General features: G+C 42.0%; 2 protein-coding genes across 2 annotated transcripts; one reads left to right on the forward strand and one right to left on the reverse strand.

Annotated features, from left to right (window-relative positions):
- The first annotated feature begins 614 nt into the window (after window positions 1-614).
- On the forward strand, window positions 615-14,477 carry hlfa (HLF transcription factor, PAR bZIP family member a). Its single transcript, XM_083677352.1, has 4 exons — window positions 615-945; window positions 1,809-2,156; window positions 9,524-9,738; window positions 10,536-14,477. Exons 1-4 carry the CDS (start codon window positions 837-839, stop codon window positions 10,749-10,751), a joined length of 888 nt encoding a protein of 295 aa, XP_083533478.1. The 5' UTR covers window positions 615-836; the 3' UTR covers window positions 10,752-14,477.
- A 371-nt stretch (window positions 14,478-14,848) lies between these two features.
- mmd (monocyte to macrophage differentiation-associated) lies at window positions 14,849-19,631 on the reverse strand. Its single transcript, XM_083677366.1, has 7 exons — window positions 19,255-19,631; window positions 18,267-18,348; window positions 17,975-18,135; window positions 17,569-17,643; window positions 17,355-17,456; window positions 17,069-17,138; window positions 14,849-16,546 (listed from the first exon to the last, which is right to left on the reverse strand). Exons 1-7 carry the CDS (start codon window positions 19,278-19,280, stop codon window positions 16,343-16,345), a joined length of 720 nt encoding a protein of 239 aa, XP_083533492.1. The 5' UTR covers window positions 19,281-19,631; the 3' UTR covers window positions 14,849-16,342.
- Between the last annotated feature and the right edge of the window lie 3,034 nt (window positions 19,632-22,665).

Genomic DNA, 22,665 nt, shown 5'->3' on the forward strand with positions numbered 1-22,665 from the left:
TGGATGAACTGTTTGTTGAAACAACTCACGGTGAATAGGCCCATATGATTATCCTTGTATTGATGATGAAGGCGTGGTCCTTCTCCTGGCTTTTCACAATACATGTTAATGTTGGACAATTAGAGTGTTTTGAACTTTAAACAGGCTATGTTTTACAAGTCTTAACAGTGGTGAGTTTTGTGTTTTGAAAGTTGAGCACATCTGATATGAGAATCAAACCAATCGAAAATAGACAGTATAATCCGAAAGAATTATATATAATTTTCTCATATCAAAACACTGTTAAGACTTGTAAAACATAGCCTGTATATATATATATATATATATATATATATATATATATATATATATATATATATATATATATATATATATATATATATATATATATATATATATATATATATATATATATATATATATATATGTTGTATATAAATATATGTTTTCATATAAATATAAAAAAAATAGAAGAGGATAGACAATAATAACTGTCTTATTGTATATCGGTCAGCCCCTCTTTCTCATTCGCACAATCCGTATTCATGAGTTTTGCCAATGGTTTGACGTCACGGACACCAGTTTTCCGCCGCACATGGATCGTGAACCATCTCGCTAAGCAGCTTCAACACAAACCAGCCCACTCCGCCTTCTAGTTGCAAGCGGTGTTCAACGAAAAATCCTATCCGTTCGCTCTGCGCGGATATCATTTAATTTCTCTGTGGCAACTCCAGGTTGGGTCAAGCTCTTTGAGGATTTGACGGTGTGCTCACATATTTTTTCAACGTTGGTCTCCTTTTGGAATTATAGACGTTCTCCTATCGCTCTCCAGACCCATGGAGAAAATGGCCAGATCTCTAAACTCAACTTCCCTACCTCCGACCCATGGCGTGCTGAAATCCCTGTTGGAGAAGCCAATGAAGCTGCCATTTCATCATGAAGAAGGTATACACAACTCTGCTAAAGAGTGCATTTCGTGGATGTTTATGTTTTTCTTTTCGACTATTCTTGTCTTGTCTTGTCTTGTCTTGTTGTCAATGATTATTGCCTGCAAACTTATCTAGCGATGTTTGTTGCGTGAGGGAAAGCGAAATAGAAGAACATTTCCATCGGTATATTTGCTCAATGCATTGCTGTAATCATTCTCGATTTATAAAGTGCCCTAATCATTCTAGATTCATAAAGTGCCCATGAACCCTGGGCAATCATTTCTGCTCTATAATGTCAGAAAAGTTGCCAGCGTGCGGATGATATCTACAATCCCTCAAATCAACTCAAGGAACCACTGAAGTCGGTAGCCAATAGGCAGTAGACAGGGATTTACACAAACTATAATTTAAAATGATTTAGAGAGGCTTCACTTGTTGCATTCATGAAAATGCGATATTCTTAATTTATGAGCTAAGTATCTTAATGTTGGCAATAATGCATCAATGAGCAATACGCTGTGTTCCACCTGTGGACTGAAAGCTTGTACAAAATAAATATTTTGAAGCCTCCTCAGGCTTTGAAGGCTATGTTCTAGAACAGTCCCGCAGAGGGCGCTTTTCATATAGCAGCTGATGTTTGTTTTGGTTACTTTGTATCCCATTGTAATCTCTAAAATATGAATAATATTCTAGCCAATTTACTAAAACCTGAATGTACCTTGTTAAATCAACTATGGTAACTTATTTCAAGGGCTATTGCCTAAATTTTGGCTATATGACGGATTAAAAAACATGGTCTTGTCTAGCAGTTTTGTCAGGGTGTTTGGTTCTCCGGGTTTAAACGGTGAGATGGGGTTAACTGTCTATAATTATTTGCAGGTTTTGAAAAACAGAAGGAGAAGGAGAAAAAGTTGGATGACGAAGGCAGCGGGGTCAACACTCCACAGTCGGCCTTCCTGGGGCCAACCCTGTGGGACAAGACCTTGCCTTATGACGGGGACAACTTTCAGCTGGAGTATATGGACCTGGAGGAGTTTCTATCAGAGAACGGCATCCCTTCAAACTCCACTCAGAATGACCAAAACCAACAGCAGCCACAGCTCTCTCTGCAGCAGGCACAACATGCACCCACCAAACCCTCTGTGGACCTCAGCAGCCGTGCAACCACCTTTGTTCACACAGGTCCCATGGTCCCCCAGAACTGTCTCCAAAGCTCATCCAGAGCAGGTAAAGACAAAATCCATAACACACATGAACACACATGGAGACAGGTACTGACACTCAAACACACAAACACTCACTCCTATACACACTCACTCACACACACACATGTACCCATGATTGTCCTGTAGCACATGCACACTCTCACACCTCCATGGTTAAAGCCCCTCTGTAGGAAAAGAGCTGGCTAGCCGACGATTCCAAAGTGCTAGTTGTTGTGATGTACAGCCATCACAGTGAACATCACAGACAGGTTAATTGGCAACCCGGGGCAATGCTCGGGGAGAATGGGACACAGGAAGAACAACGCTGGTGTTTGTGTCTGGTGTTTGACTCTGTGTTATGCAGCATGGTGGCATGTGGTGCTTCATCATGCTTTGTTCGCCAAAAGTGAGATCTGATGTTTCTTGCCTGACGAGATCTTTTGCTTGACATGTGATGTGGGGAAAAAACCCCAAATGGTTTGTGGGTTTGAGGATTGTATAGTAGGGAGGAGTACAGCTGGAAAGAACATGCCTCATTGACAGGCGTGACCAGGACAACAGGCTGGTTGCCATGGGTTTACCCCCATGCAGGTGGAGCAGTGGATGAAGTGAAAGGGGAATGCAATTAGACTGCTTACCTTTCTGAGCAGGCTGCTGTGATCGGCTGAAACAAGATATGGCCATCGCTATAATGTAGAGAAGGAGAATTATAGTTGTTCTCTGGGCTGTTTATTTTTTTTCCTACTAAGCTGTGATATTGAAAAAAGATGTAGGCTCATAAGGCCTACCACTAGGTTGGTGTGTATTTCCATAAATGGTTTGAACTGACACTTTGTCAAATGTCACAATGCATTTAGCAGATAAGCAGTAGAAACCATGCAGTCTTCTTTGAGCCTCTGCTGTCGTAGGCCTATTGTTAACTATGTGTCAGCTCAGAGAGCTGATAGCCTCATCATTTGTCTGTGGTCTTTGAATGTGTGGGGATTGGTCTGAGATAAAATACATAATTATCAGCAGTTTTCCCCTTGAGGAAGCTGTCAGATGAGCACATTTTTACTACTGCATTTATTTGAGTTTCATTATGTTCAAAGGATTTCATCATAAATATAACGATCCACTTGATGTATTTAATGCTTTTTGGTTTAATTGGAATGACCTGTGTTGTTGTTTTGATGTTTGATCATGTATAGCCTAGATTAAGTTCATATGATATGATCACTCTGCCATATGTTGGAAAGGGATGAATATTTCTTTAACATTTTAAATGTTACTCTTGCTAGTTTATTAAATTATTAGAGTGGCATATGCACTGATCAGTGACACTATGGAAAATGTTTAGCTTGCTATTTTTTTTTTTAAATTTCCTTTCAGAAGCTAGCTGCCAGTAAACTAGTGTGAAGTGACCTGTTGACTTGGATCATGTTCATGATCAAATTCATTGCACTAGTTTGTGTGATTTGTACTATGCGTATAATGTAAATTCATTGTTGTTTATTTTGATGTATGAAGCAGCAGCACTTTAACTGTTCAAGACAAATTTCCCTCCAGGGACAATAAAGTACACACAGGTTAAGTGCTCTCAATGGACAATCTCAAGGCTTTTTAGTCTAGGACTAGACTTAGATAAAATCTAAGGCCCCATATTATTTTGTATTTTGTGGCAACTTTTTCTAGCACTGTGACTGCCGATGGCACTTGTTCTTATCAAAGGTTTTTACCTACGATGACTTGTATAGCTCATTCACTTACTTAGAAAAATGTACTTATTGTAAGTCTCTTTGGAAAAAGGCATCTGCTAAATGACTTAAATGTGAAGGGTTTGTAGGCCTGATTCTAAAACACGTTGGGTTGGTGAATAACCTTGAACCGGCATGTATGCCGTAGCCTAATGCCTTTTATTGTGATTTGGAATGGGTAGGCCACATGGAGGAATAAATTAACGTCAGCCGTCACAGGTAATGCCAATTAATTTAATTAGTAGAGAGTGTAGGCTAATTGTATTGATTGAAGGAGGCTGCTCAGTAAAGTCAGTGAAGTGAAAATATGTGCACAAATCTGTCATGTTGCTATTTTTGGTGTCTTCATTATGATGTGTGAAGCATTTAATTTGATTTAATTTGTCCCTGAAAGATGCTACTCGTAATAATGATAATAATACACAGCAATGTTATGGTTTTGTTTTTTACAGTGACGTGTTCACCCATGCCAAAGAGCCATATGGATGATTTTCGTCTGGTAAATCTACTTAACTAGAGTACTAGAGTGGCCACAAAATGTTGCCCCCTCAGTATGTTGTGTTCCAAATTTCCAGGAATGCGGTGAAAAAAAAAAAGAAGAAAAAAAACCTTCATGTGGTACTGTCATTTAGTTTTTGCATCCCCACACACAGTAATGGTAACAGTCATGGTGTATAGAACAACCGGACACAAATCATCACTCATGTGGAGGAGGTGTCTGTTATCTCAGGCCCAGCGTGTGTCTGTGACTGTGTGTTTTGTCTGGTACAGTTTCACATTGCCTCTACTCTCCCTTTTTTTTGCACATTACCTCTCACATGCTCTGGACTGGGGTTTCCTGCAGTGTGCTCAGCCATGTGACGGACACATGCAGGCGCCGTGTGACGGCCCCACGCTGCAAACTGGAGCTTGTCACGGCATGAGCCTCTCCTCTCTCCCCTCCCCTCCCCTCCCTCTCTTCTCTCCCCACCCCACCCTGCCAGAGCCATAGCCAGAGCACAGGCTGTACCCTGTGGAGATCACATGGCCTGGGCTGTGCTGCTGTCACGTGCGAGCTGTGTTGTTGTTCCAGCCTAGCCAGCCACCCCTGCAACCTACACCCACACCACCACCACCACCACAATCCCCCTACTACTCACAGCACAATACAGGAGATAACCAGGTTATCACCGCAGCTATCTGATGCCTGCTTATTGTGCCTGTGGCCATTGGAGTGTGTGAGATGGGGCTGCGCCGCTGGCGGTGCCAGAGTTGGACCACAGTGCATTGTTGTCAGGGACCAAACCGAGGTCAGACAGGGTCAAAGGGCTTGTTTAGATGCATTCCAATATGTTTGTGGGATGGAGGTGTTTTTCAAAGATATTCACAAACAGTCCAACCAGTTTTGATTAGACTGACTCATAGTACACGGAAATGTTTTGTCAAGTAATTATGAACAAAACGTTTTTTTTTTTTTTTTTTGTTAGACTTGATTTGTTGTTAGTATGTTGAAAGTTTTTTTTGCAATATGGTGCTAGTAAGTCACTTTCTAAGCGAACCTCGCAGTTTGGTTGTAGTTAGTAGCACAACATCAACATTTACTTGCCACCTTTTAAGAGTGTAAGAGTCTTGGGGAAGTATCAGTACGTTCTGCCTCAGTGATTTTACGGGATGAGAAAGACTTAGCTAGCTGGCATTCCATGGAATTATCGGATAAATGAGAGTGGTGCCTATGGAAATCCACTCTCTGCATTAACTCTATCAGGACTTGCAGAGCCATACATTAGCTGAATCAGTGGTTGAGGGAGAGGCCCAGTTGAGTATTCTGTTGCCTCCATTTTGTCTCGTCTCACATCGCATACGGTCAATACTGAACTCCACATGAGTCGTCTCGCTCCCACTTATGGTGTAAAGCTATTGATTTGAAAGGTCACAGCCTTGATGCTGGTGTAGGCCAAGATCATAAAAAATATATATAAATGTTTTAAAACCAGTGCCAGAGCAAAGATGTCTGTCTTCCTCTCCCTGCTGTCTGTCCGGTATAAGATGAAGAACAAGCCTCTGCTGTAGGGTGGCACAAAGGTCGCAGGGCAGGGCAGGGCAGGGCAGGGCAGGGCAGGGCAGGGCAGGGCAGGGCAGGGCAGGGCAGGGCAGGGCAGGGCAGCTAGGTTAACCTCCTTATCCCCCTGTCTATTTTAGCAGCCCGACATTCCACCTGCTCTGTGTCTGCTGTGTTGCTACCCACCCACACAATGCAAATCTACACTCACAGAGCACTTTATTAGGAACACCTGTACACCTTCTCATTCATGCAATGGTGTAATGGTGTGGGGAATGTTTTCTTGGCACACTTTGGGCCCGTTAATACCAATCAATCATCGCTTGAATGCCACAGCCTATTTGAGTATTGTTGCTGACCATGTGCATCCCTTCGTGGCCACAATTTACCCATCTTCTAATGGCTACTTCCAGCATGATAATGCTCCATGTCACAAAGCAAAAGTCGTCTCAAACTGGTTTCATGAACATGACAATGAGTTCAATGTTTTTCAGTGGCCTTCCCAGTCACTGGATCTGAATCCAATAGAACACCTTTGGGATGTGGTAGAACAAGAGATTCACAGCTTGAAAGTGCACCTGAAAAATCTGCAGGAAATGCATGACGCAATCATGTCATCATGGACCAGAATCTCAAAAGAATGTTTCCAACATCTCGTGGAATCAATGCCACGAAGAATTGAGGCTGTTTTGAGAGCAAAAGGAGACCCTACCCAGTATTCGCATAGTGTTCCTAATGAAGTGTTCGGTGAGTGTAGAGCCTTTGTGAAGGTATGACCTCTTAATAATCTCTTGTGTAATATTGATTATGACAACCATCCATTACTAGAACATTTTGCTTTTCTCTATCAATGTCATGAGATTGTGAATGTTTGTGTCAACAACAGTATCATGTCATTTCATTTTATATACTGACTCAAGTTATAGTTGTAGTTGTTGTCTTTTTCCTCTCTTTCCCATATTCAGCAGGAGCAATCCCGTTACACAGTCCTTTTGGTTGTTTTGTGGACTGAACAGTCAAACGTGTGTCTGTCTGTCTGTCTGTCAGTCTGTCTGTCTCGTCTCTTCCTTCTCCGGAGACGTGTAATACGGAGGTCAAAGGCAGCTGCTGTATCGACTGGCCTTTTTAATATTGTCGACAGTGCACCATGTCGCTGTGTTTTTACACCCGTAATCTGCAGGTCAGAGTGAATGACTAAGTGATTAGGCTGGATATTTCCGGAGGGACAGTTTGGGTCACTGCGCTTGTTATGCATACATTGTGTTCCATGCTGGGCTCGGCCTGACGGATTGTCTCGGACAGTGTCTGATTTAACCTAGTAAGTAGCTTGTCGTCTATCTTGGTGCTAAGCTTAGTGTGCAGTGGTCTGTGTAAGGGGACAAGCACACGTGCACTAAGATTCAGCATCTATTGTTATTTCTCATTCCCATAGAAAATGCATTGAAGTTGGCCCCCTCTGTTGAAGCCCCCTTCTGGTTTAGTTTAGTCCCACATTTGATGGTCTTCTTGAGTGCGGTTGTCAGTCTCACGCTTGCGTGTCTCGTGTGGGCAGGGTCAGCAAGAAGTTGTTTTGTGCTTTGGCGAGTTCTGCTACGAGGTGACTTGGCTTAGGCTGACCCAGTGATGACTGGGTTGAATAAGCCAGGAGAGTAAAATCTGGATTCTATAATAAACCTGCAGAATAACAAGAGGGTCAGATGGAGATGGAGGCTAGCGCCCCCTACTGTGAAGGCTGAAGAGAGGCTGGATATGCTTTGTTGATTATCCCTGAGTCGTAGTAGGAGTGGAGCTGAGGTCGAAGCCTGTTGGCGTTGTCCCAAATCTCAACCAGAACTGACTGGAGCTAGGAAGGCCACTCTGACCGAAGGTCATCTGCACTGACTAACATGCGAACAGCCTTGTACACGCTTAAAAGCATACAAAACAGGGTCATGAGTCATGAATATAACAAATAATGCGATGTTGTTCGTAGCAGAATTTGTATTTCCTTTCATTCCTTGTCAAATGTTCTTACTTTTGACATGTGATTGATTGTTAATTGTCAAACTTGTTTAATTTATAGATAAATGAATCCCAAGTAAACAGAAATCTAATCTATTAAATGACATCTGATTTGATGAACCATTAAGCGGCTCAGTTTAGCTGGCTAATCCATGTGTCAAGGAAGGGCAAAAACTGAAACACTGTCAACTGATGACCTGCACCATGCAATTGAAATCAATTTTACGCAACATCCACTGAGATTGCAAAGGCACATGTTGAGGCTTGCTGGTTTGTGTGTCTGTGTGGTGCCTGTGTGATATTGCTCCACCTGGTGGTACAAATGTGACTCCTGTTGTTTTGCTGCCACTTACAGTCGTTTTCAAATATTCAGCATTGAATATAATAAAACCGAAGAATTACTGTGAATCGAAAGATGCAAGAAGTTTATTTCCGAGGATCAGCTCCTTAATGTGCACACGTGAAAGAAAAGAATGGCATGATACTATGACGCAAGCACAAGTTAGCTTACCCCAAGTGGCCTCCTAGTCCAATTATGTGGGCCTCTCAAGAGAACCTAATTGTGCTCCTGTTGCTTCTGTCCAGTGGTACAGAGAAATGGTGATGGAGGCGTTAATGACGCCATCCGGCCTCTGCAGCTCATCTAAAATGCTGCTGCCTGTCTGTTGTTCAATCTCCCCAAATTCTCCCATGTCAACCCCCTCCTTCGCACCCTTCACTGGCACCCGGTAGCAGCTCACATCAGATTCAAGACCCTTGTGCTCGCCTACCGGGAGGAAAAGGGAATAGCCCCACCCTACTTGCAAGGAATGGTCAGCCCCCAAACCCCTGCTCGATCACTCCGCTCTTCCACCTCGACTGGCCGCCTGGCACTGCCGCCTCTACGTGGATGCAGCAGTCGTGCTACTCGGTCACGGTTTTTCACTGTCCTGGCGCCCTGCTGGTGGAACGAGCTTCCCACTGCTGTCAGGACTGCAGAGTCACTACCAATCTTCCGCCGTAGATTGAAGACCCATCTCCTCTTCAGGCTATATACTATACTGTCCCTCCAAAGACGTCTTCACCCCCTACTACCCCCCTGTACAAGTTTCTCTACTGTAAATAAATGTATAATTAAAAATATATATATATATATTTCTTCTAGCATTGTGACTGCCAATAGCCCCTGGTCCTGGCATAGATTACTTTTGGATAGATGATTCACTTACTTAGACAAATGTATTTGTTGTAAGTCGCTTTGGATAAAGGCGTCTGCTAAATGCCATAAATGTCAATGTAAATGAGAATAGGCTACCTACTGAGGTGTCATAAGGCTTCTTTCTCACCATGGTTTTCTAAAGGACTATTAGACGACACAAAGCAGTGGTACACGGCTCCGACTGGTTCTTGGTGGCCACTGCTGATTTGGTCCTTGTATTCTAATTAGGGACTGGTTCTACCTAGAGTGTGTGTACTCTCCAACCAAGCAGAAAGCAAAATCAGCAGGACTGGGGGGGGACTTTAGGCCATGTGTTGTGTGCCCTTGCTCTGAAAAAGCCCTCTGGTCATTGTCCTTTAAACAGTGGTGGTGAGACATTGACATTTGTACTTTTGTCTCATCTCTTTCTCCTGCAGGACTGCCCTCACCTCGGAACACACCCAGCCCCATTGACCTAGACTCCATTCAGGTCCCCGTGGGCTACGAGCCAGACCCAGCAGACCTGGCACTGTCCAGCGTGCCAGGACAGGAGATGTTTGACCCCCGCAAACGCAAGTTCTCCTACGAAGAGCTGAAGCCCCAGCCCATGATCAAAAAGGCACGCAAGATCTTCATCCCGGAGGGCCTCAAGGTAACTTGGAGCCTGCTTATGTTTATGGTTCAAGAAAATCTCTCTTGTGTGTACGTGGGGTGGGGGGGGGGGGGGGAGAGGAGAGAGAGAGATTAGGCTTCTTGTTTGGTGACGACTTAAGGCTCACAGTTCTTTCATGTTATGTAAGCAGCAGATGGACTTATTCAATCTAAAGAAGAAGAGGTATTTCAAACCACAAGTGTAAGTCAGAGAATAGGAGCAAACCTAAAGTCTGGCAGTATTCTCAGGGAGGATCCATCATGCACAACTGTCCGAACAGTTTTTGCCATGATCATTTAGCATTTTGAATAACCTAATTAGGATGTTTTATAACGGGGAGATGCTAATCAGTTGTCAAGCTGGCTGACACCATGCATATGCATGTGCACATTTTCAGCAGCCAAGTACTAATTGTGTGTGTTGCTGTTCACTAATACTACATTATCAGAGGCACACATTACTGAGGCTAAAGGTTGGTGATTGTGTCAGGCGGCTTTGGACAACAGGTTAAAGCTGGAGCTAATTCAATGTAAAGATGCCCACAATGCAAGGATGCCCTTCACCTCTTACTCTGAAGGTGGAAGCCAGCTCTCAGCCATTTACACTGCTCCTGTACACTCACCTGTACACCTTCTCATGGTGGAGGTGGTGTTATGATGTGGGGAATGTTTTCTTGGCAGTGAGTGTATGATTATGCTTCAAGTGAATCAAACACCCTCACCAAAATTAAGTGTGAAGAAATCCCCCAAAATCTAAACTCAACTCTCTCTCCTTTCTTTGTGTCCGTGTGTGAACAGGACGACAGGTACTGGGCCAGGCGCAGAAAGAACAACGTGGCAGCCAAGAGGTCACGGGACGCCCGGCGACTGAAGGAGAACCAGATCGCCATCCGGGCCAGCTTCCTGGAGAAGGAGAACTCCGCACTGCGCATGGAGGTGGCAGACTTGAGGAAGGAGCTGGGTCGCACTAAGAACATTGTGGCCAAATACGAGGCCCGGCAAGGGCTGCTGTGATTCTCCTGAACCCCCACCCCACCCCCCCAAAACCTCCCCGCCTGGAAGCACCCACGCTCCCCCCTTCTCTCAATCCCTCACCCAACAGTTTGAAGGACAATGTGTCCTTTTGGTGGCACCGCCCCACCCATCCCCACCCCCTCTCCCCATAAATTATCCGATGATTCTATCTGTTTAATTCTATCAATGGCTTAATTCTCTGTCATTGGTTTCTGTTCCTTCTCTTTTTTCACTCTTCAGTCATGTACATGTATACATGAAGTATGAGTATTTATGTATACACACACACACACACACACACACACACAGACATCCTTCCCTCTTTCAACTGCTACCTTCAAATGGTAATGAGCCAACCTGCCAGCTGAGTCCCCACCTTCTCCCCTCCTTCTATTATTCATTTTGGAAATGATGCCATGGTGTTCTGCTCTTTCTTACCTGTTTTATACCCTGATAATCAGAACTGAGAAGTGTTGTAACTTGTCCTCCCTTACCCCTTATGTTATTCTAGTGCTGTTTCCACAGTGATTATCCTACCTAACACCCATTTCCTCTGTTTGTTCTGCCCTGGAGAAAGTTAGTCTGTATTTTGTGCTGTCTAGTATCTGTCTCTAGCTTCTATTCTCAAACAGAGGCATGCAGCATATTTCCCCCACGATTTTTACAACTCGAAAATTCAAATGTGTTTTTTCTTTTTTATGTTTATATTATTGTGTTTCAGTTCATTTTCTCAGTATCTCTGCAAGTGCCGTGCTGTAACACTAGGTTCACCACATCCAGTTGTCTTGCTACTCTACGCTTCATTGATTGCTTCATTTGAGCATTAAGCACTTAAACTTGTGCTCTCTCTCCTCTCTCTCTCTCTCACTCTCTCTCTAACTGTATAGGACAACTTTGAAATGGGAAAACCAGCATTTCTTTGCCATCACCCTGACATTGAGCAATAATCCTGTCCAAGCGTACTTTCATTAGTTCATGTACCTAGTTGTCTCTTATGTACTTGTATTTCCTATGGAAGCACCCCTCTTGGTCCCCAGAACCCCAGGATCATTGTATAGTCATGAGTGGCGCTAGCATCCTTCCCCCCCCCCCCCTCACCCCCCCCCCCCCCCTACCAGTTGTGAATGGTCTCTGTGTTGCAGGCCGCTGTCCTCCACACGCCTCTCAGCTTAACCCGACTCTGCACTGATGCGTGACTCACAATCTGACCTGGTGCAATGTTTCTACTTCCTCATGCTAATCTTATCTGCCTGATATTCATGTACCTTTTTGTTTCGGATGGAAGATTTATTTTGGAAAATATTCAATTGTTAATTGTTATTATTATTACTACTATTATTGTCGGTATTGTTGTTGTTATTGTTATCATCACCCTCATTGTTTCAGCATGTTTCAGCATGATTTCTTTCAGAACACAAACCACAAGCAGATTGCAAAACAGTTAATTCTCTCCTTTATTTTATCCTCTTTTTTTTCTTAGCATGATTAACATGAGTGGTTATTTCAAAAATCAATACAGATATCTGTAGTTTATTTTGTAGCTATGTGTTTGCCTTCTTCTAAGATGGCTGTATGAATGTAAAAGATGTTGAAAAAAAAAAAAGTTGGATGGTGTTGTCCGATACTGTGGTTAACCCAATCAATTTGTTTACTACAGACCAAAAGATTCAGTACAGAAATGATATATTGGTTATAAGAGATATGTTTATATAAAAGCTATTATATAAGTTGTTTTTTTGTACAGTATTTTTCCTATACATTACTGGCTATGAATTTTAAAGGCACAGCAGATCCAGAATATTATTAAAGAATACATATATTACTTAAAGAAAAGATATATTATTGTTTTGATATATTACCTATAATATAGTAGTTTTACAGATTAATTGCAGCAGCACCGGATCCTTTGGGCATTATTGTAAAAACACTCCTGGTTGCATACATGTAGCCTTTAGCCTTTTCATGTCTTGGAATCTTGTGTTCAGCTCAAGTTTCACCAATGTTCACATGAAATAAAGTTCTCAGTACAGAAGATAGAATGTATGGAATGATCTTTAATTGGTTTCTCTAGATATGTCACCAGGTCACAGGAGAGGCTGAACACTTTGCTCGCAGTTTGTGTATTTGGAAAAGATGTCATAACTACAGTAATCAACAAGATGTTCCCTCATTCAGATAATATCCCAAACTTGTCACTCAGGTCTCTTGATGTGAAAACATGCAACTGGAAAAGATTCAGGTTGATTCTAGCACAATAGGTAATATTCTGGCATGAATGTAGTACAGGGGTTATTCATCTAGTACCCTGTGGCTTGATAATCAAATCAATAGTTAGGATGAAGTTACGATGAATGAGGGCGATTCAATAGCATGTTACCGTCTGTAGCTGCTCTTTATCTGGTTTTGTTTGACCCATGCCGTTATAGTGGGTCCCTATATCTGAGTGATTATGATACTGAATAGCATATTAAACCTTAGTGTAATCTCCCTATATTCAGTTTTATTGTGTATTGCTGAGATTTAGTGTACCAGACCCCTACTACCTTCTGCAGACCACAGTCCAGCCAAGGTCAGATCCAAAGGTGTGCCCGGAGTGGAGATGATAGGATGTTTGGGTTGAACGTGGTTTCCTTTACTTACTTCCGTTACTAAAGCTCATTCGCACCGACGTGTTTTGTGAATTGCGATCATGTAGACTTACTTCGGTCCTCTGCAGCATGGAATCTATACACAGTACCTGCAACCGTACGTGAAAGAATAGGATAAAGCCAATACGAGTCCATACGTATCCCCACATACCTCCCTGTAGAGCGATGTCACTACCTCACCCATCAACGGACTGAGCAGGCATGATTCTGAGTCTATTCCAGTGCCTTGAATACACTGACTGTTCCTCAGTCTATCTCAGCAATGTATCTTCTCATCACACCACTTGGATAGGTTCAGATCTGCACTGAAGGACTTCTAAAGCCTTGTTCACACCTACAGTTTAACCCACAGGCAAAAAACTGAAATTGAAATCAGATACAAATCTGATTCCTGACAATGCGACTTGTGTCTGAATAGTCAAATCCAATGTATTTGCCCTGAGGTGATTTTTTTCGTCCCTATGTGACAGTGTTGTCTGACAGCATCACTTTGCGACACAAACGTCAAACAAGCACGGAGGACAAGAGTTTGTGGAGTACTGAAGAGGTGTGTTGCTTTCTGTCGCTAGCCATGATTCTCATAAAGAGAAACAGAGCAAGTAGCTGGGAAACTTCCATGGCAGGCATTGTTGTGACCCACAACAACTTTTGAGTTATAGGAAGCAAGAGCACCACCACCTACACTGCACAGGGTCCTGTGAAAACTAGCATAACCATGTCAGTTTAAGACTACTGTCTGAACAGACACAAATCTGATTTGGGCACTTGTAAAAAAAAAAAAAAAGGTTTGAGAATTAAGGCCTGCAGTGTGAACAACGCTTTAGTGCATCAAATATATATATTTGCAATTCTATTTCTTTCTAATTTCACCCACTGTAATGGACTGATATAACCATTGTATTCATGGCAACACCAATGGACTGTTTCACAGAGGGTACAAAAAATACAAAATAAAAAAGGTATTCTGTCTTGTATGTCACGGAATAGATGCATAGTAACATATGTATGCTGTTCAGCCCTTGGCCTCTCCCTTTCTCTCTGTAATGTCTGTAGCGTCTAATAAAGTCTTTATCATGTATTTTCTTCAGTATCACGCACATGTTTCTTTGTCAGTCCAGTCTTCCACCGTTCATATGTATACACAAATTGTGAAGCTAGAGTATATAATGTAGTCAGGCACAGATTTCAGAACATTACTGATAGAAATGTGTAATCGAAGGAGGGCAACAAGTTCTTTACATTGCATTTCTATCTGACTGCAACATTCTGTAAGTCACACTTAATTGTATTAAGCCCATGGTTTAAACATTGAGTATATTTTCTTTATAGAAGAACAAAGTGAACACTATCAATAAGGATGACACCATCAATAAATGAAGGACACACTTTGAGGAGAGGATAAAACAGTTGCAGGCATTCTTATTAACACATTAGAAAGAGCCTATTCAGTGAAGTGTGATTAGTTTAATATACAGCACCAAATGAATAAAAAGAATTAACAAGAAGCAGATTTTCCCCTACAAAGGCCAGTACATCATTATGTGCCAAAATGTACAAACATTACAAAACATCGTGGTAAGGGATCAATACATTTCAGAATAACCTTATCAAATCATCCTTATCTCCACTTAGCTACAAAAGATATCAGGGAGAAACAAAGATACGCTTATTCTGACTATGGGCTGTAGCATTTTCACACAAGGAAAATTTGGTAAGAAGATATGTTTCAAACATTGTGTGTTGTAATTTGCAAGATGAAAGTGGGAATTTAATGAACCAACAAACAATCGTTTGTTGTTACCTGATGATGATGGGATGATTTCTTTTTCCAGAAATTCAGAAAACATTACATCTGGTCTTCCTAATTGCCCAACTAATATGGCAAATACTAGTTGAACAAAAGGTAGGATCTTGCAACACACAACTCTGAACTGCCCATTAGTCACAGGTGAAGATGAAAACAAAAAAGATAAATATCATTAAAGCCTGTGAGAAGATCATTCCAGTATTCACAGGCTTCCAGAAAAAAAGTGCTGCACCAATCTTTCAATACTGCATCAACAGAGGCTGCAGTGATTATTTGTACAGATGTACATCTCACATGTACTGTAGATACTGGATCTTTCCGGAGGCTGAGTCAAAAGAGCAACAAGCACATTATTTCAATGGCAATGCTGACAAATCTCATTTAACATGTTAAGCCTCCACCTACACATGGGTACTATTAAATGCATTGATATGCAAACCACAAACTCTGCTTGTGAGAACAGACACAAATCCAGTACTTACTCACTGAATTGTGAATGTCAAATGGTTCTATGTGGTCCTTTGTATTCCAAAGAGTCTCCAAAAAATAAGACTGCACTTGGATACTGGTCAAAAATACAGACTACTTACATTAGACAACAAATGTCTGAATCTGTATTTTGTGTACAGTGCAAATTGACTTCATAGTGAAAAACCATCAAATAAAATTAATGTCAACTGCTCAACATCAATGTCAAAATGATGACTGACAAAATCGCTATACAAATAACATGATAACAACTATGGAATGTGACTGACCTCTTAAGTAATACAAAAGCCTGATATCAAATACTGCACAAATATTCATTAACGTGCAGGGGATAAGAACAATTGAAAAACAGGGAGTCAAAAGTTGCTTGTTACTTCAGGGCTTTTTGGTTCCAATTGAACAAAAGTTGTACAAAACAGCATTACAAGTAGCCTTTGATCGAGGTTTGTACACAGTCGGGGGGAGATACTGAAAATCTGTTCCCCACCTGGTTAGAAAACAGTAAACAATACATGGTCGTTTTCGTAAACTTTTCAGGCTGTTGCTGCAGCCTCGGTGGGCAGTTGAGAGAGTCTGATGTGCAGGTGCCTCTGTTGAGAGGCACAAGGGGGGCACCATGTCTTGAGGGTGGCTTCACGCTCCAGGCCTCAGGCATCACGGATGGTGTCAGCCGGAGGACTCTTGTAGAGGTATTTCCAGATGGCGTAGTAGTGCACAGCAGCAGCCAGAGCCACAAACACATGCCAGATTGCATGTGCAAACGGGATGACCCCATCCGATTTGAAGAAAAATACACCCAGGCAATAGATGAGTCCCCCACAGGCCAACTCGTGAAGTCCCTCCGTGTTGTTCTACAGAGAATATATATATATATAAAAAATGAAGGGACATAAAGACATAGTACATCAATGTACACCCATTGTGTGCCTCAAATAACCATTAGACTCTGCATTACAACCACAAGGGGGCAACAGAGACTGCACAGCTGAAGTGCACATTGGGTCACGGAGGACGTTGCTAATTCTCTGGGGGATTTAAGTACACCAAAGCCCAGCCACATGATGCTATGCAATGACATTTGGAAGAGAAAAAAAAAAAAAGGTCCAAAAGATGACACAGCATAAAGAAGTGGAACAGGTAAAAACCATACAGTCAGGACCATATCATTTCCTTATAGCATGAGGCCTATTTCAAGATGTACAAAGTTGCCCATGTGTAATGCATCTGCTGGACAGTTTTAACATGCTCATGTTAAAACTGAACAAAACAATAAAAGCAAATGTGCCTTGACCATGACTGAGGCTGTGAACATGAGTGGGGAGTGAGAGGATCACACTCAGTAGAGACACATTATGTACAATTGAGTACGTTACCATTGATGTCATAACGGACGCAGGGAAAAAACCCATCATCAAATAGAAGGCGAGCTCAACAACTTTATACCTATGACAAAAACACACACACACACATGGAATATTCCACTTAAGAGATGCATTTCAAAACCATCCATTTGATATCTGACCGCTTAATCACAAGAAATCAACTTGAAATGATACTCAACTGAATTGGTATTCTATAGTATCATTCATCTAGCATACTGTACATATTCTACTGTGGATTCAATTCAAATGCAAAAAAGAAAAAAATGATTTAACTCACTTTTCATGGTAGTTGAAAACGTATATCGTTCCTGCAACAGCCATGAGCCAGACAAACCAGCGCATGTGAGCTGCGAGTGGGCCAAGCTCACGCAGATTCAACCTGATATGAAAAAAGACAACATTTAGCCTCATGGGTTCATTCAAACCCTTATGGAAACAGATTGTACACAGAACACACTCACATGAAAAGACATCAACTGTTTGTACCGTACCAAGGTGTGTAGGAAGCGGCAATGAAGAAATAGATGACTACTCTGTCACACATATGGAAGCAGTGCTCCATGGACCTGAAATCAAAACACAAATGCACAGAATATAAAAAATACCTTTTTCTTTGGTGTGTATTGTGTATTTTGTGTTCAATGTGTATTTGGTGGGTAAGTTAGAATCACACAGTATTGCCTGAGACTTCCTGAGACTTTAAAACGGACACCCTCCAGACAGTAAGTCTGAAGTGTTGAGGGTGTGTTGGAGTAGTGATGAATTCCAAGCCATGGTATACCATATAGCCCTTACAACACACAATCCTCAGAGTCCTACTGTATGCTCTTTCCTTGGCCGGGCAGTGTTTCTCTGCCGTTGTGGTGTGGTGTGGTGTGGAATATAACTCCTCCTCACCTCATGTGGCTCTTCTTCCAGGTGATGATGTGAAACACAGTGGAGACCAAGAAGAGGGCACACAGGCCCATGCCGTACACCCAGGCTGCGATCTTCTCCCAGCGGTCGTCTGAGAGCCGGTACAGCAGCGCCATGCCCACAAAGGCTGGCACGATGAGGAGCTGCACAGACAGAGCAACAGGAGGGACATTAGCCAATCTCAACGCTATTCACATACAGTAAAAGCTGTTTCCATTTAAGGTCTCACTTTGAGAAATAAAGATGCTGTGGACATGAACCATAAGACCCTCACCGCATGAGTGTAGCAGTTAGCAGCATGCTCATAGCGGGTAGGCTGGTAGCGGCAGTTAGCAGAAGCCCGCCTGTTCATAAACCTGAAACATACAATAGGAGCCAGTGTTACTGGGGGGCAGGTAGGACCATCATCTTCGTCACTGCTTACTGGGTTGTTCAGAAGTGGTGAGTTGAGTGTAGCCTTTTCCACAAGAGGAGCGCATTCACAAGCAAGCAAGTTCAGGAAACAGGTTAATGACAAACATTATCGGACATATTTGTCGGGACAAGAGAGATTTTAAGCCAAGTTTAGACAGCACAACTTGAAAGAAACAGTCCCAGTGAGATACTAGTTTAGTTCAGCTGGGAAGCGGCATTTTTCCCTAGTGATGGAGAGGGATTCTGATATCTCATCATACTTATTGGGGCCACTAGGTTAAATTGTACAAATGTAATGGATGACACACCTATACACATAATGACACTTCTCTTCCTATTCTGCAACATTGCAGCACGCCGCCCTGTTGTTCACGTTTACAAAAGATCCTTGGGAAAAATATCAATATCAGTTCATTGGCAGGAGGGAAGGACATTTGGTTGTTTCTCTCGCACACCACGTTTGTGTGGTCTCTCATAAAAGAAACATGCAATAAATAGGATGATTATGGCTACTTTCACTTGTCCCAGCTCGTGAAAGTGTATCAATCTGCCTGCTAGCTAGCTACTGCATTTCCTGGTGAACAGGAAACGTTCTAGTCATGCTCAGCGCTTGCTTGTTTCAGCGTAACAACAATTCATCAAACGAGAATGTCATTTGAGATCCAGAACACAAACAGTAGGTAACATTGCCACCACACACACATGAAGAGTACTGTTAGCAACGCGCAATTCATTGTACTAAAAATGAACATGGCTAGCCGAGCTGTCAACCAGGGGATATGCGGTCTTCGGCTCAATAACGTTGCACTGTACATTCTGTACGCTGAAGGACTGTCACATTCACCCACCTTTGAAAGCTGTTCACTCTCTTCATTACAATGCCTTAACGTAGAAACGAGAAAAAAAACCCGAAGGTGCTAGCTTTAACTATGCTATGGTTATGGTTAAAAAAAAAAAAAAAAAGTGTTAAATTAAGATAGCTAAATTAGCCAAAAGCCAGGGAAAGGGAGGCCCAGTTTAGCTCACTAACGTCATCAACTGTTCACTTGCACTTCGTCCACACCAGTCTGAGACTTCCAGTCCAAAACAGTACCACAAACACACTATTTTAGCCTTTTTCTTAATATCATTCTGCTGCCAATACTGACTAGCTAGTTCAAAGTTAAATGCTTGAAATCAGTTCTATCCATTTGCAGTGGTAGCTGTCACAACGTGCCCGACCGGCTGTATTCCCAAAGAATAGAGATTGTTTTGGGGGGGGGTTTCCAGCCATGCCAAATGAAGTCCAATGATAGGACGAAAAGAGTGGGACATCAACCTATCGGACCAATCAAAGATCAGGTGATCGCGGTCTGCTGAGATCGGTCTCTGACGCTATGAGTGGGTGGAGGATGTGTCAAAATATGTCACTTGAGACAATCTATCCCGATATGTGTGGAAGCCACCAAAAAAACAAGTTATGAGATACTTAGTCATAATAATGAGATAGTAAGTCATAATTATGAGATATGTTCATAATTCAGCTCAGTGTCAATAAACTGAAGATACACTGATATTACATCTTGGCCCATTTTCAACATGGCATGTTTGCACAGGGGTGAATAATCAATGTAATCACATTGCAAATATGACCTACACTACAGCTGAGGTAAGTTATGTTAGATAGATAGAAACTTTATTTATCTTTGTTTATATTTGTTGTAAGTTTGGTCAGAATGACCATTCACACACAATACAATATGCTGTTGTTATCTGGTGGTTATGTTGAATTGCACATAGGCAAGGTATCTGATAAGCCCTGTAAACAGCTGAGTTACATAATACAGTTGGACTGTAACTCAATCACACAGCATTAGATAACACATAGTGTTTACGTAAGGCCTAAAGTGCAATCTCGAGGCTTAATGAATTTCTGACTGAAATATTTCTGGTGTTTTTTTGCTGTTTCAGTTATCCCAACCTCAGTGCAACTAAGCTCATAATCATTTTGACCTACCCAACTCTTCTCTACAACAGCATGGCACAAAACCCTCCATAGCTATGATGACCAGTACAGTAGGCTATCTGCACATATTCAGACTTTTTTTTTTTTCATTTCATGTTTTTTCTCTCATTTGTATTTGTATTTGTATTTGTACTTTTGAAATAGGTCTTCCAGGAGTGTCATCACACTGCAGCGTCATCCCCTTGGCTATAGGCCTATGGCCATATGCCATAGGCCTAAGTCAGATTTGACTTAGGCCTATGGCATATATTGTACAATATACCGGTATGGATATAACCATAAGCCGTCCTGGTATTATACATTTGTAAGGGCAAATGATTACAAGTAGGCTTAATGTATATTGTACTTTATGAAAAGAGAATCCACTTCATGCAATATCCTGAACTTAGGGCACATGGGAACATCCCCAGCTGCAATGGGTTTGATGCTGAGCAGGAGAACTAGATGATTCTTTACGAGCCATGGACGCACAGCTGAGATGGCGTCAGGGTTTTAAGAATGACATTAGCACAGACAACAGGAGGATGTGAGTCACCATATGTCAGGGTTTAGCGTCTCATGTTTTGGCTGCATGTCTGTAGTTCCCCATGGTGCCACACTAACACCCCTAATGCGATACAGAACTGAGACATGGAGGTTGCCAATTTCTCAAACAAACACAGGGGTTTATTGGCTCAGTGTCGTTTCCTGTTTGGGTAAAAGGCAATTGAATATCAACGGTATGGTTTCAGTCATTATTGATATATATTAGGCACAGTCTGTCTCGGAGTTCAGCTATACCAGGTTTCACTTGGGTAACTCAACCACTCATAACCCCACTTCCATAGCCTATATTCAAAGCTTTGGTATAGGCTTTGGTAAGCTATGCTATTGAAGAACATGTTACAGAATCAACATCATGCGGAATCACTTAACTGCCCCACCAGTCAAAGCCACAACGTAGAATACAGTGTAGCTGCAGAGCTGTGTCTCTGTGGAAGAGGGGTCAAAGGTTGCCCCAGGTTTCATGTTAAGCATTTGATTCAACTGTAATACTAATTCACTCCAGTTATATAGTACAATGGCAGTTCATGTGACAAAACCGTGCCATGCAGTTGATATGACAATACCAGCACCTCCATAAGACAGGATAACAGAGGCTTTGTGAAGACACGTGATGCAGGGTTAAACAGCTTGGTAATTGGTTTACTCGTATTGAAATACTGGACCTCTCAAAGAAACACATGGGAATTACAATGATTTAGATGTGACTGTATCCTAGTTCTAGTCCAATGAAAAGGAAAGCATCCACACAGCTATAGCTATAGACTGCCAATTGTAATGATGCCATAGAAAGATGACGAGAAACTTAGAAGTGTAATATTTACACTCACCAACCACATTAGGTACACCTGTTAAACTGCTCGGTAACGCAAATATCTAATCAGCCAATCTCATGGCAGCAACTCAATGCATTTAGGCATGTAGACATGGTCAAGACGACCTGCTGAAGTTCAAACCGAGCATCAGAATGGGGAAGAAAGGTGATTTAAGTGACTTTGAACGTGGCATGGTTGTTGGAGCCAGACGGGCTGGTCTGAGTATTTCAGAAACTGCTGATCTACTGGGATTTTCACGCACAACCATCTCTAGGGTTTACAGAGAATGGTCCGAAAAAGAGAAAATATCCAGTGAGCTGTAGTTCTCTGGGCGAAAATGCCTTGTTGATGCCAGAGGTCAGAGGAGAATGGCCAGACTGGTTCGAGATGATAGAAAGGCAACAGTAACTCAAATAACCACTCGTTACAACCAAGGTATGCAGAAGACCATCTCTGAATGCACAACACGTCGAACCTTGAAGCAGATGTGCTACAAAAGGGGGTCCAATTTTGATGAAACTTGGGTGAATGATGGGTCTTGCCATAGAGATTGTTTCAGAGTTTTGAGGTGACACCATTTCATCGTTAAACACGTTATAATAAAGTGCAAAATGGAGAGCTAGGAGTGTAGCCTAATGCAGTAGGCATATAGCCTTATGAATTTGGGAATAATATTTTTAGAAATCAGCACAAAGCTCTAAGAAGCAAAACTGATAAACTGATCAAATAAGCATTACAGGTTCCGGTGTCTTTTCATTCTGGTTACGAATGCAGCTGTAGGAGTTTAGCCTAATGCAGTAGGCCTACAGCCTAATGAATTTGGGAATCATATTTTGTGAGTGAAGTGTGTTATGCAGAATAAATAACGACAGTTGAGTGATTTAAAATACAGAAGC

This window comes from Argentina silus (assembly GCF_951799395.1).
Source record: "Argentina silus genome assembly, chromosome: 9".
Classification (NCBI taxonomy): domain Eukaryota; kingdom Metazoa; phylum Chordata; class Actinopteri; order Argentiniformes; family Argentinidae; genus Argentina; species Argentina silus.

Excerpts from the sequence above, each read along its gene's own strand:
- mmd (XM_083677366.1), bottom strand. The coding sequence starts at position 19,280 with ATGAAGAGAGTGAACAGCTTTCAAAG. Across the intron at positions 17,644-17,974 it reads TGGAAGAAGAGCCACATGAG|GTCCATGGAGCACTGCTTCC; the intron begins GTGAGGAGGAGT and ends TTTTGATTTCAG. Across the intron at positions 17,457-17,568 it reads GCCGCTTCCTACACACCTTG|GTTGAATCTGCGTGAGCTTG; the intron begins GTACGGTACAAA and ends TTTTCATATCAG.
- hlfa (XM_083677352.1), top strand. The coding sequence starts at position 837 with ATGGAGAAAATGGCCAGATCTCTAAACTCAACTTCCCTACCTCCGACC. Across the intron at positions 946-1,808 it reads GCCATTTCATCATGAAGAAG|GTTTTGAAAAACAGAAGGAG; the intron begins GTATACACAACT and ends AATTATTTGCAG. Across the intron at positions 9,739-10,535 it reads TCATCCCGGAGGGCCTCAAG|GACGACAGGTACTGGGCCAG; the intron begins GTAACTTGGAGC and ends GTGTGTGAACAG.